This window comes from Fundulus heteroclitus, chromosome 5 (genome assembly GCF_011125445.2).
Source record: "Fundulus heteroclitus isolate FHET01 chromosome 5, MU-UCD_Fhet_4.1, whole genome shotgun sequence".
NCBI classification, from domain to species: domain Eukaryota; kingdom Metazoa; phylum Chordata; class Actinopteri; order Cyprinodontiformes; family Fundulidae; genus Fundulus; species Fundulus heteroclitus.
Window position 1 is genome coordinate 5618240 of NC_046365.1, and position 15406 is coordinate 5633645.

The 15406-nt window shown below is 41.0% G+C and overlaps 1 protein-coding gene across 5 annotated transcripts in view; it reads left to right on the forward strand.

The window, feature by feature from the left end:
* The first annotated feature begins 5876 nt into the window (after positions 1 to 5876).
* The window catches only part of LOC105919530 (myosin-10), a 67022-nt gene continuing 57492 nt past the window's right edge, over positions 5877 to 15406 (forward strand). For all 5 annotated transcript variants that reach the window (XM_021311929.2, XM_036136770.1, XM_021311931.2 and 2 more), the window contains exons 1-2: positions 5877 to 6066; positions 8211 to 8594. In XM_021311929.2, the coding sequence (XP_021167604.2) occupies positions 8250 to 8594 (345 nt within the window). In that variant the 5' untranslated portion in view covers positions 5877 to 6066; positions 8211 to 8249. The remainder of the gene's footprint in view (positions 6067 to 8210; positions 8595 to 15406) is intronic.

Genomic DNA, 15406 nt, shown 5'->3' on the forward strand with positions numbered 1-15406 from the left:
AGTGACATGTGGTGCAGGACTGCTCAGCTCGAAGGGGAGCTCAAACAAACCTCCCATTGGGCTTCTTGTCTCCTTCAGGCTAATAACAGCTAGCATTAGCTTATGTTGTCTGAAAGGTTCACTACTTTAGTGCCGCAGATACAGGAACTTTACCGACCATTTTATTTTGCTCTCGAACATCCGTGTCGTACTGTTGGCTTAGCACCATTCAGCATTTTTTTTTTGTCTGTCTGTCTGGGAAAGTTCTTATGAAAATCATATATTTTCTTTTGGCTGTGCGCCACATGTCAGCAGACTTTAAGACTCCCAGCAGCAGCTCATGATTTGGGTCAGGTGTGCGGCTGCACGGAGGAGACGAGAGTGTCTGGTTGGTGCTGCCAGAAAAAGTGCAACAGTTTGGGCAGATGTGAACGGCTCCTTTTATATTGATTTTTCACACAAACCTAGATCTTTTCAAATGAATTTTGTTTTGCATGGATTATATCGAGGCATTGAGTACTATATCAAATCTAGAACCAAATCTACTATATAACATCTTTGGCATCACTGTGTGTAAAAAATTTATACATATAAACAAACAATGCTTTGCCTGCCAGGCAACCAGGCCTATAACACAGTGGGGAGAATCCTGCTATGTTCTTTTTTTTCCCCTTGATTGAGGCATGCAGAAAATGTACCAGATCATTATTTTTTCCGTACCTTTACACCCCAAGTAGTTATAAATACTAATGGCAAAAGACTGTGTGGGTTAATGGAGAACAAAACCAAATGAGCAACAGCTTATGTTCAAAAGTCTCCTTTATTCTTGTAATGTTTGAATTAAAGATAGGGTTCACAAGAGAATCCCAAGAAAATATCCGCTTTCGCCTAAAACATTTTGTCAGGGAACGTGTTGAAATCTGATGAGTGCTGCATATCAGCAATACAACACCACATTTCACCCACCATGAGATGTTATAGGTGGCAGTGTGATCATCTTGGGTTTCTTTTCTTTCTTGTCATGGTGGATGAAATTATAATGAGTTCCAAACACCAGTAAGGTGAATATGAAGGAGGATTTCAAGTTGCATGACAGGCATTCCAAGCATACATCCAAATCAGCAATAGTGTAATGACTACACTAGAAGAAAGGGAAAGTTTTGGCTTGTGTTACCCAGAGTCCAGAACTGGACCTAACAGGTTGTCTGTGGGGTCTCCAGAAGAAGCTTGAAGAAACAAACAAACCTCATCTAAACTGTTTAACGGGAACATTGGATCATTTAATCAGGTAATTTTACAGTAAAGACCAGATCATATAACATATTTTCAATCACCATGACAACTGATCTGAGAATGTTTGGACTTGATTAAGAATGATTCTCTTGCTCCATCTTGTGGCCAACTACAGAGAATGCCACACAAGGAATTATGCTTCAGGGCTTTATTTTTCTATTCTAGTTCCAGGTTTCATCAGATATAGATAATCTGATGTTTAATTAGTGGGTGCTACTTCCAGACAATAACACCTATATGTTATTTGTGGAGTTTATTTTTCATGAATAAATTCCACTGTATGAGATGTTAAAAAGACAGAAAACAAAAACCTGAGAATATTAAAAAGAACAATTTGGTAATGACATAATAACATTATTCTGCAATTATTCATGTATATTTATTTATTTTTGTTCACACCACACTAAACGGACACTGCATTAGGGTATTACTGCAAACCTCCCTTTTTCCTTTGATGTTATTGGGATTTTATGGATACACCAAGACTGTCCATTATCAAGCACCGAAAAGAGGCTTAAAGTGATATATGAGCACGGTATTTGACTTTGGTTATCATTCAAATGCCTTGTCAGCTTAGTTAATAAAGCTAATTGTCAATTCAGGTTCTGATTGTGACGTGGAAAGACATTTAAACATGCTTTCATTATATATTTATTTATTTTACAAAGACATGTAAATTCTGCCATGCATTTCTTTTCTACCCCATTACTCTGATACTCCTAATTTAATCTTAGCAAGAATCCAACTGTCCTGTGAGGGCCTCTGAGGTTTGTCAGAGTACATTACATAGAAGGTTTTTTTTTTTTTATTCACAGAATTTAAACGTCTCACAGAGCTCTGGTAAATCTGTCTCTCAAAAAAGGGAAGAGTATGGCATAGCTGCAATCCCACCCAGATATGGCCATCCATGTAAAAGCATGAAAAACTGCGGCCCGAGGTATTTTTGGAAGAGCTGCAGAGATGCACAGCTAAGTATGGAACGGTGGAAGGCTGCCATTGATGAGTGAAAGTCCCTTTTAAAGCTCGCCACTAGCCATGTGGGGGACAGCAAGAAGCTTTGGTGATCATATTAGACCAAAATGGAGCTTTTTCACCTACATGGAACTGCATCTGGAGGAAGGCTAACACCCTGAACACACAATCCCCACTGTGGAAACATGGCTGTGGCAGCATGATAATACGGAATTTGCTTTTCTTCAGCAGGAACAGGGAGGCTTGTCAGAGTTGATGAGAAGATGGATTAAGCAAATATAGTACAATCCATGAAGAAAACCTGTTACAGGCTGGTAGAGATTTGAATTTAGGGTGCAGGTTCAGGCCCGTTCAGACTGTGTTGGGAAAAAGTTTTGTACAGAAACCATCATTTACATTCCATTTCTTTCTCTTGCTCTATTATAGCGAATATACCAATAACACACAATGGAGTTTGTGGCTGCAACATGCCAAAATGCAGAAATGTTAAAGGGGTATGAATACTTCTTTAAGATACAGTGGCTGTCTTCTTTTGGGCTAGTGATAGATACATTTGTTTGCTTAATGGTGTGCTCTGATTGGAGAATCTAAATGAAGCAGAAAGACCTGACCCTGACCGTTTTGGAGCAAAGCAACAAAGCTGACTGCACCTGAGCGGGTCCTTTGGTTGTCACTTTAGACATTCACACGGCCTCAGCGGTGTCCAGCAGCTCATATTATACCCCCAATAACTCAGAAAAAATTTAATTTGTTGTCATGGCCCCTTTCACAAGCTACTGGCACAATTTTGGCTTGATATTTGACCCCTTTTCAAAGTTAGCAGAGTTTGTTTAAACTGGCGGGCGTCTTGGAATGACCATTGCTGCATTTTCAGTAGTATTGACGTGAGAGCAATTATAATGATCATCATTGCATTAAAACATCCAGCTGTGTCCAAGTTTCAAGCATCTGACTCAAACTATGAACCTTAGATTAATAACAGTTGGTCAGGGCATTTAAGAATGATGCAGAGACCACCATGTTTAAATCAAATATTAAACAGATGCTGGACCACCAGTTTCATGGTCTACGACGAAGCCAGTTTATCAACGTTGTGTGCTGAGAGAGGGCCAACTGAGAAAAAACAGCCAGCTCCAAAATGCACACATTGAAGGACTTAGGCAACCCTCACAGGCAGACAGCATCTAATCAGATACTGCTTAGGTAGAAGGTATAGAGGTTTCCTCTGTAAACACAACCATAAAAACACATTTGTTCATCCCATTAGTTACGCTCATTAATAAGCACTCAGTACAAGAGGGACAGACAGCGAGAAAACCTGCAAAATCAGGTATGATACATTCTTTATTAACCAGCTTGGTTCTGCGATCGTGCATGCAAGCGTGTAAGAGGAACGTGGGTTGTTTTAGTTCTCTTTGAAACAGGAGGATGCTATTTTTGGCTCTGTATTTTTACTGTTCTGAATTCACCTTTTTGAAATGCTAAATTTTGTTAGTGTTTTTTGTTTTTGTTTTCTGCATTTTCTCAAGGAATGGTTTCATCTATTTATTCATCTATGTGAAGGAGGGCAATGCAGTAAAACTCTCTGTCAAAAGCAAATTTTGCCCAAGGGAGACAAATAAAGCTACTTTTATTTAAAAGCTTAACTAAATTTGCAGCTGCCCAAACGGACAAGTCAAAGAGAAAGATTGAACTAATATGAGTGAGTGGATGGGTCAGAATTTCCTTTCCAGCATAATGCAGAAAGGACAGAAGTTATTGTTCTCGCTCTCAAAAATGCAAGAATAGATGAGTGCATAACTACACTCAATGGGGCTAAAGAGCAAACATCATGCAATCTGTTACTAGCTTCCTGTCAAAGCAACGCCTACATGCATGAAACTTGGACACGACTTGATGTTCCAGAACACATAATCCCAAAGCAACATCAAAGCTAGTTTTAGATGGAATGAAACAGGCAAACATTTCCATAAAACTATTACGCTGTATAAGAAAGTTTAAAATTGGTAGCTTAACACTAGTGTTATTATATACAATTACACTAGTGTTTTTTAAAAAGTAGCTCAACCAACTTCAACTTTCAGACTTTGCAATAGTGGTCAAATATGCAAACAGAATTACCTCAGAAGCTTGTTGATGGCTACTAAAAGTGTGTGGTTTCTCTGCAACTTTGCTATACAATAACCGGTGTTTGATACAAATGTACCTATGCTTTCCACGTCTCTGAGCCTGTATGTATAATTTGGAGACTGTGTGGATTAGAGACAATCTTCAATTAATCTACACTTAGCCACCAAATTTAATCGTAACAAAAACAAAGTTGTGTAATTAATAACTAGAGGCACAGCACAAAATTCTTGGCCTTAAGTATAAATAGTCTAAATGGGCCCACAAGCTTTAATATCCTACAAATCATTTACATGTTCTATGACAATATGATACATACACATGACTTTAATTACACCTTTATATTGAGAAAGTCCCTCATCACCATCCTTGCTCAGCCTCTGACTCTTTTCAGCATCCTCCTCTCTACCTTCAGAACAACCTTCACCTTCCTTCTTCACCTTACCTACATTGTTCGTTCTCACCCTCTCACTCTATGCAACGCGGATGGCAGACCCTATACAGACAAAAAGGATGCAGCATTATTGTAACCTTCTTATAGCCTGACTTTTAATAAAAAGCTGCTACCAATAATTGTTGCTAAAATGCTTTCAGTTCAGTAAGCTGTAGATAGTTTCTTATGAAGAAACGCCATCTCAATCAAGAATCATTCTTGAATTTCAGTTGGAGGCTTCACAAAATGAGTCCAGGGTCCAGGGGCCCCCGGGCCACACACTGGACTCCCGGGTCCTAGGCCTTTTGAGGGGCGCCTCCATGCAGGCAGGGTAAAACACACCAAGCAAACAAAGATTTTTATGTCCACGATGTATAAATAAACTTTTTGCTGGTGCGGTACTTTGACGGACGAGGTTTTGTCCACACAAACTTGATGTAGGACTTATAAATCAACTCCAGGTTCTTTTGTTTTTGTTTTTTAACATGTCTTCAGTCAACCCAGAAGATTGTAGGCCCATGACTGAAGCTCTGCATCTATACTTAGCACAAAGTAGTATACTTTAAATTAAATTTATCTTAACTCTTAATATTAATGTACTTAGTCTTAGACTTCTGTTTATATTTTTCAGTATAAGTCAGGTATACTTCACATTACTATACAATGTATATCAAATATAGCTTATATAAAGTAAACTTCAAGTATAATGCCTCATTTTAAGTAAGTAAGTAAGTAAGTTTTGCCAAGGGTAGTCTACAAGTTCAAATTGAGCAGTAGTGGCATCGTTACGCAACGGACAGGGGGCACTGTTAGAAAAAAATAATCCAGTTAAAATATAAAGCAAAAGCAGATGAAATAGAATATAAACGTTTTTGCTATAACTGCCCATTTTAAGGAAACATCTGCCTGCAGTCGGGCAGCAGGTGTCGTCATCGCGGTCAGCGACTGCTAAGTTTTAAGACGCGACTCCAGTATTTCCGTGGGTCCAATCCCGACAAAGCATCAGACTTTGACAGCCAATCAACACGTAGATCGGCGTCGGGGGCGTTTCCTTGTCAAAGGAATGCAGTGCGGCGCTGCGGCGCATCCTCCCGGGCCGGTTAGAGTTCGGTTGAGAAGGTGCTGGATGGTGTGGGAGTACCACTGATGAGAGAGCGGCCGAAGGAGGGGAACGCTTCAGGACGCGCCAAAGGAACAGCAGGTTTATTCACTGGAAACTGAGCAGCGACGCCAGGGCAGAGTAAATCCATCTTCTGCGTGTGGTGAGTGGAGGAGGGAAGCCCGGGGCCGGCGGCGGCTGTTTTCTGGGATGTAGCAGCTAGCAACAGCCTCCGTTGCCGTTAGCTAGCGGATTATTGTGCCATGACTTTTTAATGATGGAGGACCTTCGGCTTTGCTAATGTTAGCTGGCAACGCGACGCCAGCGGGCTGTTTCTAGCTGTCTGAGCGGGGTCAAAGCTATGGCGTGGGTTTAAACAAGAAGGTTGTTCTCCAGGAGGCGGCGTGGAAACGACGCGGTCATTGTCCTGCTTTTATCCCGAGCCAGACGTCTTTGGGCCACCCACACCCATGATGGGATTGGCCAGAGGAGGCTCAACAATCCATCCTAGAACTCATATTTTTTTCCCCTACCATATTGAACCTCATGGTCTTTTTTTATTTATTGGAAGCAGAATTAAAGCGACAGCCACCACAGCGGGACCGCGCGGCTGCGTTTAGCGGGCGGGCGGCGGAGTTGTGGCCGGCATCCTTCGGAGCGGCTGGGATCCGAGGCGCAGCCAACTTTGAGCTAACGCTAGCGAGCTAAATTAGCCGCTGCAGCTGTCTGGCCTGTCCGGAGGGCAGATCGGGCCGGCGGGGGATTTCTTCATAGCCAGAAGCTCTCATATTGCTAGACGAGCTCCCGTTTAAACCTTTTATTTTTCCCTTTGGCGGCTGATAAACGGTGCACGTCGGAAGCAGAAGAGATGAGATGATGCTGGGAGGAAATAACCAAGAGCCAAACTGATCCTCCATCCTGTGACCTGACCCAGATTAATGTCTGCCCACCGCCTCGTTTAAACCTGGGATCAGACAGCAGGGGGGGGAAATATCTCTGCTGACAGCCCCCTGTGTGCAGCTGGCGTTGTGGAGGCATATCGTTGCAATCAGTGCTGTATGTGGATCCTTTTTTTCCATGGATGAATGGAAAAAATGAAAGTAGCCAGCCATCGGTGCGTCCGGTTCTAGTCACTGCTGATGAATGTGTTTGATAGATGCACCAATCACAGATTTTTTGTGGCCGTTTAAAACCGATTGGTGATTTTGGAAAGCTCTGGCCTGCCAGTTCCGTTTCTCTCCAAGAACTATAGAGAACAACAAAACACAGCACTTTGAATCACTGCACACTGAAAACTGCTATATAGATAAAGTTGCCTCGCCTTGCTAGAATAAAACACTATGTTCTCAAAAACAGCTCAAAGTTACAGGGCTGCTGTCGTTCTCTGCATCACAAAAGAAATCTACGAATGCAGTCAGAACCTCCAGGTTATGGGGCAGAGTTGAAACACTCTGGGTTTGTGTTTAGCCAATTTTTAAAGCATTAGTATAAAACCTGCCATGAACTTATGGGATGTATTCACTGCAAAAACGGAACTAAAAATAAGTAAAATGTTCTTAAAATTTGTGTATTTTTCCTTGATTTGAGCAGGTAAATAAGATGATCTGCCAATAGAATTGAGATTTTTGCACTTAAAATAGGAACAATTCATCTCCATCATCTTATTTCAAGTGCAGTATATCTAATTATCTTATTTTAGGGGTCAAAATACCCATTCCGTTGGCAGATAATCTTATTTACCTGCTCAAACCAAGGACAAAAACACTAATTTTAAGAACATTTTACTTATGTTTAGATCCGTTTTTGCAGTGTTCCTGCTGTTGATGGGCTTTAAATGTAAAACCTGCAACAACAAAAAAACAGAGACTCTAGCGAAGTAGATAGATGAATGGATTATTTACAGGTAACTGGGGGGATGGTGGACAAACAGATTGATAGATGAATGGATACTAATGGATACTAATAAGAGAATAAATGAATTATAGACAACCGAACAGATGGGTGGATGAATAGATGGATAATAAATAAATGGTTGGATAGATCAACTGCTGAGTACAGCTTGTAGATGCAATGAAAATTCAAATAATTAAACTTTTCCCTATGTAGTCAGAGCTGAAATGAAATGTAAAGGAGTTTCCGACTTTCCCAGACTACATAGGAGCCCCGTTTTGTTCTCTGAGAAGCCAATATTCAGCTTTTAAAGATGACCTCTTAAACTGATCTTTGGCACATTTGCCCTAAATCAAAGTTGCGTCCTCTTTAGCCTGAATGGTTAACCGGAGAGGGTTCTTTTCTTCTTCCCCGCAGGCGCCCCAGATTGCCGTGCTTCTGGTTTTCCCAGCAGCCATGCCACAGAGGAGCGGGCAGGATGACCCGGAGCGGTACCTCTTCGTGGACCGTGCCGTTGTGTACAACCCGGCGGCGCAGGCCGACTGGACCGCCAAGAGGCTGGTGTGGATCCCCTCGGAGCGCCACGGCTTCGAGGCGGCGAGCATCCGCGAGGAGCGCGGGGACGAGGTGGTGGTGGAGCTCGCCGAGAACGGAAAGAAGGCGGTGGTCAACAAGGACGACATCCAGAAAATGAACCCGCCCAAGTTTACCAAGGTGGAGGACATGGCTGAGCTCACCTGCTTGAACGAGGCGTCGGTGCTTCACAATCTCAAGGACCGATACTACTCGGGGCTCATCTATGTAAGTAGAACGCGTGCAAAATAAATAAAGACCTAAATGGAGTCTTCAGTGGAGCGTTTCATGTATTCAGTGCAAGCCATGGTGCCACACTTAGATAATTTCAGTTAGTCTCTGAGCTAGTATTGCTTCCAGCTATCGCTGCAGATAAAGTAGATATACATTAAAAATGGATGGATTGTTTTTCTAAAGGCTTATGTAACAAGCTGTCAGCTTCCTTATAGGGAGGCTTCCTGGACGCCTCTCTTTAGAAGTTTACAAAGACTGCTCTGGTAGACTGAGGCCTGGGGGGGGGGGGGGGGGGGGGGGGTTGCATCTCCCATCATTCCTTGGGACTGCAGCAAAGGGGGAAATGGTCTAAAAGTAGATAGAGGGTCAGGACTGAGGCTGGGCAATATATCGACATTTTAGAAATATCACGATTTTGATAAAAAGAGCTACAAGATGAGACGATACTGTTTATATCAAAATGGTCTATGTTGCGTTATAATTATATTTTTATGTATTCCAGTAGGTTATTTTTCAGCCGTTTCTCATATTTATCTACAGTGGTTTATTAAAAATGTGCCTGTGAGACATTTTGGATAAAGCTTTGATTCAGAGATGCCTTTTTCTAATTACTTTATGAAAAGAAAAACACATCAAGATGAATATCGTATATCGGCATTTAGCCTGAAAATATCGAGATTTTATTTTTGGTCAATATCATCCAGCCCTAGTCCAGGATATGTTTGCGTCCACTAGGACTGGGCCTTTATCATATAGTTTTTATCGTTGTCATGAAAAATTTCTTGTAATAAGAATTTGGGTTTATCCTGACGATGTGAAATTCCAATTAGTGATGTCTGAAAACCCCAAAAACTGCCAGTATTGTCAGGATTGTTGTTTTGGCTATTTTCTCCACTGTTGGTTTCTTCGGAGCATCAATAAATGTCAATAAATTAAAACTATAATTACATGTCGTTACTGTGTGCCGTTTAGTGATTAAAAAATGCAGTTTCTTTATTAAATGTGTTTTTTTAAGGACAGTATTTGTATTTATGGGGCTATAATTGACATGAAGTCACAGCCAGTTACCTAAAAAAACTTCATGAAGCCGGTAATAGTCTTATAACTTTTATCGTTATCACAATAATATCATAATATATCGTGGTAGAACTGAATGTCCATATCGCCCACCTCTAGCTTCCACATCGTACGACATGCGTCTCTGCTCCTGTTTGCTGCTCCACAACCAAATTGCATTAAATATTTGGATTAAGAGCAGATGGATTTGCTTGGGGAAGAGTTTGACAAATGTAGTTCTGTACCCCACAACAACAGCACATTTGTGATTTTTGGAGATGCATTAACTTGTTTGTCTACTGAAGCTTTTTTTGGAGGTTACCTCTTTTAGCTGACTTCACAGGGGATTTATACTACACTCATCAGGGCTCAGTAAGAGAGTGAAATAATGCGCGGTTTTCCAAAAGTATTTTTTGCTAATTTGATCTCTTTGGAATGGTTTTTCCGGTCAACAGTTTGTCTGAGAACAAAGTAAATAAGAATGTGACAATCAGCTAAATCAAGGCAGAGCCACTGGAATGTGGACTCAGAGGGAAATGTGATGTTTTCTTGTGTTTTATAACATCACTCGAACAAAATGAACTGAACCAGTGAAATGTTTATCTGAGTTCTTTATTTTGCTACTGAGTTGGGTGATGGAGTCAGTACCTGATTTGCTGTATTCAGTAAAAACGTTTTTTTTTAGGAGTTTTCTGATATTCAGCTGAGGTAGAAAAAAGAGGAGCACCTCCAGTTAGAAGTAGAACTTTCTTTCTTTTTATACTTTTATTACATAAGTTAAAAGGATCCACCCCCACCCCCCCATCCTTAGGACATGACAGTATCAGGAAAGTATGCGATGGTGATGCCACGGCTGAAAATTGCAATTTTGATTATGATTGAGCCACATTTTAAGGCTGAAGTATCTCAGCTACCAAAAAATACATCAGATGTATTAATAAAGGGCAGCTAGTGTTTATCCAGCTGGCCCAGTGCATAGGCATGGCACGTGAAATATAGTATACCACCAAATGTTGCATCCAAGTGTTTCCTTACAGTTGTGATTAAGTAATGTTGCTACGATGATGTCTCAAGCCACTTTAAAACAGTTCAGATGTATTTTCAGTTCTACAGTCGCTCATGTCCATCCACATGGACTGACTTAAAGTCAGCTGTGTACATCCCAGTTCGACTCTGCTTGTAAAACACGGAAGTGAAGTTTATTATTTATTTATTACAGGTAAAAGGTTTTCTGTCTTAGCAAATCCCACTGATTGCACCGAGTCACTGTCTGTACAGCAATCCCTCCTGATCGAGCATGTGGCGACAGTGGGCGATAGTTGCTTAACGATCTTGGTTAATCACGGTCAGCTCCTGCAGAACGCATAACTCTGTCTGCTTAGCTATTGATATGAAGCTGTCACGTCCCACATAATCTGCTGATTTCCCCTGTGATCAGGACCAACAAAATGCTTTCCTGCAATTGCCAACGGCCTGGACAGCAAGCTTGTGTGTAAATTTTCAGGTTGGACTCTAAATGCTTTTTGCTGTACTTGTAAAACAACTTTATATTCTAAAGAGGTTATTGCTTAAGGGTTTTTGTTTGCAGCCTAAGGCCACTTCTGTCATGACACTTACCCCACATTACATGAATACTGACAAATAAAACCTTTTCCAGTTCCAGACCATTTAATGTTTAATGATCAACTCTCGGCCTGTTAGGTATTGTCTGGTGAACATCAGCCCAAACACCTGATAATAGGACAATAGTTGAAAGGGTGATTCGAGCACTGCCGTTCTTTTAACAGTAAACTCTGCACACACATAGAATAAAGGAGTGACAACTTCTCATCAAGTTCAATAATTTATTAACAGAAATAAAATTAACATCCAGAGAACATCACTATAGAATGCTGTTTATCTGAATTAACACTAGGGCTGGGCAATATAGAAAAAAAAAAACAAATCGATAAAATAGAAATCATACTGATCGATATTGATAATTATCAACAAATTCAAAACATATATTTTAAGTGCAGCCCTGGCCATCTTATACTGTTGCTTAGCAACTTACTTTTAGATAAAGAACACACAAACACTGAATTCAAACTCAGCCCTTTATACAACTAACGTTTTACCAAAACTGCGAGTTGTTAAAGAAGAATAAAGTACGCATGCTCTCTGAACTCTTTGAAGGGGTGGAGCTTGGTTCCCCGGTCTATTTGGGATGTAATGACTGTAATATATGTAACAAAGCTAGAATGTAACATTACTGTTATTCTATTGAACTTTTTATTGACCTTTTTTTTTTCTATCGTCGATATATGTCTGTCGATCGATATATATTGTTATTGAATTATCGTCCAGCCCTAATTAACACTATATTTCAATCAACAAGTCCTCTCTACGAGGCTAGTGAAACTTAACGAAAACTACTTAACGAAAGCAAAATGAAGATAAAAAGAAGCTAAGGAACAATGTGCACACAAAATAACAAAAGGACAAATAAAGATAGTTGAAAATCATCATCAGAATGATTCAGCGAATCGTGCTTCACTGTAGATCCAAGTCAGAGAACCAAAGTTAATCTTAAAGAACGTGGAGTGAGATCAAATTAGCTTGACTAATTTAGAACATTTGGTGTTTCAACCAATTCACAAAGCAAATCCTGAGTTAAACAATATTATTTGATAAAATAACATTTTAAAGAAAGATTTGCTAAGTAGTAATCAATAACCTTTAGGACACTTGATTTCTATTAATGTAATTATTTCTCCAGGAAATAATTAAAACTTGAATTGGTAACTTAGGAAGCTAGAGGGCGCTGTAAGCGGACAATCGACTGTAAATGACGTGTGTCAGAGCGTATCCAGGTTGTGTTTACATTACCTTGAGTTAATCCTAAAGTTACACAAACACCGTTAAATCAACATTAATGTTCCCTATTAGTGCTGTACTAACGCTCATAGCACTATTGGACGATGGTGGAGCGAAATGAGAACAAGCATTATGTTTAAAACGTCGTAGTTATGTTTAACTAGGGTAGTAGCAGTAAGTTATTAAGAAGCTAATAGCCCTAATGCTAGTAGGAGCTCGCCGCTCACTTAGAAAGACTTTTAAGCTATATTTTGTCATAATGAGCGGACCAGAACACACAAACAAAAATATTCCATCGGTCTAGAAAAACTCTTATGGAAATAAAGTTTGTTATAACCGTAAAACACACCCAAACATATCTGCAAAGCTTTGTGTCAAGAATGCTAGCGGGCGGTTAAGCCTGTTAGCTGTTAGCAACGTGTTGTGGGCACCGTCCAGCCACGGGGGGCGAATCTGCCTCGTGTAGTCTTGGCTTAGTTTCCGGCAAAAACTGAGAGAACAAAATCACAAAAGCTGGTTTCTGTAGAGGTTGCTTATCGTCTGAATACGCTGAACACAGACTTAGCTTTTATCCAGGCTGTATATGTGCCGGGTCTCTGAACTCCATTCGGTTCCCCCGCAGAGGAAGATGAGATGCCTCCCCTATCCTGCTAAAGCAGCGGGTGAGAGAAGGCCATTTGTAGAGTGGCCAGGGGCTTTATACAGCGTCCCCCTGCTGTGAGAACAGTCACTTGGGGGGGGGGGGGGGGGGGGGGGGGGGGGGCTGCAGCAGTCCCTTACATTTATTGTGGCCTTAGATCAGCCTTAGAGTCTGATCTTATGTCATTTTCCTGTTGGCTGATTTCACAACAGTTAATAGCTGTAGCTAATAACTGATCGAGTTATTCGTTTGGCAGGGAAATTACAGATATTTCAATGTTTCTGCTGATGTGTTGTGAGCAGAGATCATAATTAAAACATTGGCATATGGATGCATTACCAGAAACGGAAAAGCGTTTCTTCTTTTAATGGCTCGTTGCACACAACTACTAAGGTTTTCACAAACTAGTGTCTTGCTTCTCCCGGTCACGTTAGCCAGTGTTGGGGTAGTAACAGGTTCCAGTTTGCTCTCTTCTCTCTGTTTTATAGATCACGTGTGTCTTTGATCTGATTCCTCAGGCTGCCGTGTGTCCTTGCAGCGTCGGTCCGTTGCGTGCTGGCGAAACGTACAGGAAGGTTGTTCTGGTAATACACAGAAACGGTTGGGATCTCGTGCTCCAGGCGTAGCATTTTTTCTGTGTGACCTCTACGCCGCGGCTGCTCCTGTGGGGGAGAAGTGAGCCCTGCCTAGAATGATCACATCACACAGGCAGGGAACCGCAGCGGGGGGAAACACGACGGAGAGTTTTCGCTCGTCAACGTCATGAACTCTTTTTTTCGATTATTTTCCACACTTCACAGAGCGTAAAGTCTGTATTCTCTCCCTCCGTGCACCTATCAACAAATTACCAAAAAGTTTTTTTTGTAATTCTACAGGCGATAACGTTCCTGTGACGCCGAGTAACGCAAGACGAAACGAGTGGATCAAGAGATTTAAGTAGACTGTAGCGTGAACCTTGTCTGGTCACAAAGCCTGCTCATCAACACGTTTGTTTTCAGAGCACAACTGTAGCAGGCAGTAAGAGCCGACCCCGGCCACATGTCTTGGCGCGGGGAGGCCACTGCTGAGTCACATGGTAAACTGAAGCGCCATAACAGAGCTCTTTGTGTTCACTGATAAGCAACATCTGTCTCCTCAAGTAACTGAATTTTCCTCCAGTCCTGGTGTCAAAAAAAAAACTACAGAAAAAAAACTCCAAAAAACATGATTAACAAGTTGATTGGTTTCAGCTTCTAAGTGTTTTTTATCGTTCTGTACCGGCACAAACGTGCCTTTCTTCTGACACAAGGCGTTCGTTGCTACTTTGGTCCATTTCAGTAGATTCATCATTTTCTCCTGGTCCCTAAGCCCACTGTCCCCTAGGGTTTAGTTTTAATTAGAGGCATGCAGACATGCGTTGGTCAGCTGATGAAGTATTCCTGCATGTTGTCATGTGACATCTGAGCATTAAAATTGGACAAATATTACATAACTCTGACCTGACTTTACAGTTGACCCTGGAGCGCTTATCTTTCCAGCATTTTGGCATCAGAAAAAAAAAGGAGCGAATGAATAGAAAATGTGAAGGTAATGCTTTGGTTGATAGAATAACATCCCTCTCACTGATTTACAAAAAAGGCAGCCATTATAGTCATAGCATCTCTTTGATCTGTTGTTTTATGCTCAGTCTGAGGAATCAGACGGGCTCAGATTGCAGGGAGCTGAGATGGCAGCTCCACCTGACTGTAGCTGTTTCTGCTAATGTCTGGTTTTTCTAAGGCTGCAGCTGTCAGCTTTTTTACTGAGACATGTTAGACACACCTAAGTAATTAATGAGTCAAATAGTTTTATTTTACTAAAGAGAGCTCGTCGTAATGAACTGTTCTATATGCTGACTGTTCTTTTTCTCCCTGATCCCTGATTGGCATTTAGGAATGGGCATTGGCTATATCTGCATCCAATACTTTATTACATCTCAGAAAATCCTTACCGTCCATGTTGGTGCTGTCACCAACCGTTTTTCTCCAAATTAATTTATTGGCAAGTGTTTTGATTAAAGGTATTGTTAAAATATTAACTTTTGGGTCTTTACTGCTTCCAGAAATAGTCCAAGCCCTAAAAACAAACATCCAGCTGTTTTTTTTTGTTTTTTGGCAATAACTAAATGTTTTGTTGGTGTCCATAAACGAGCCGTTTCAAAATCCTCCCGATTATTGCGTTGCAATCAGCAAGGGCACTGCACCTCAGCTAGCAACCAAAGCGCAGCTCCTCCCAT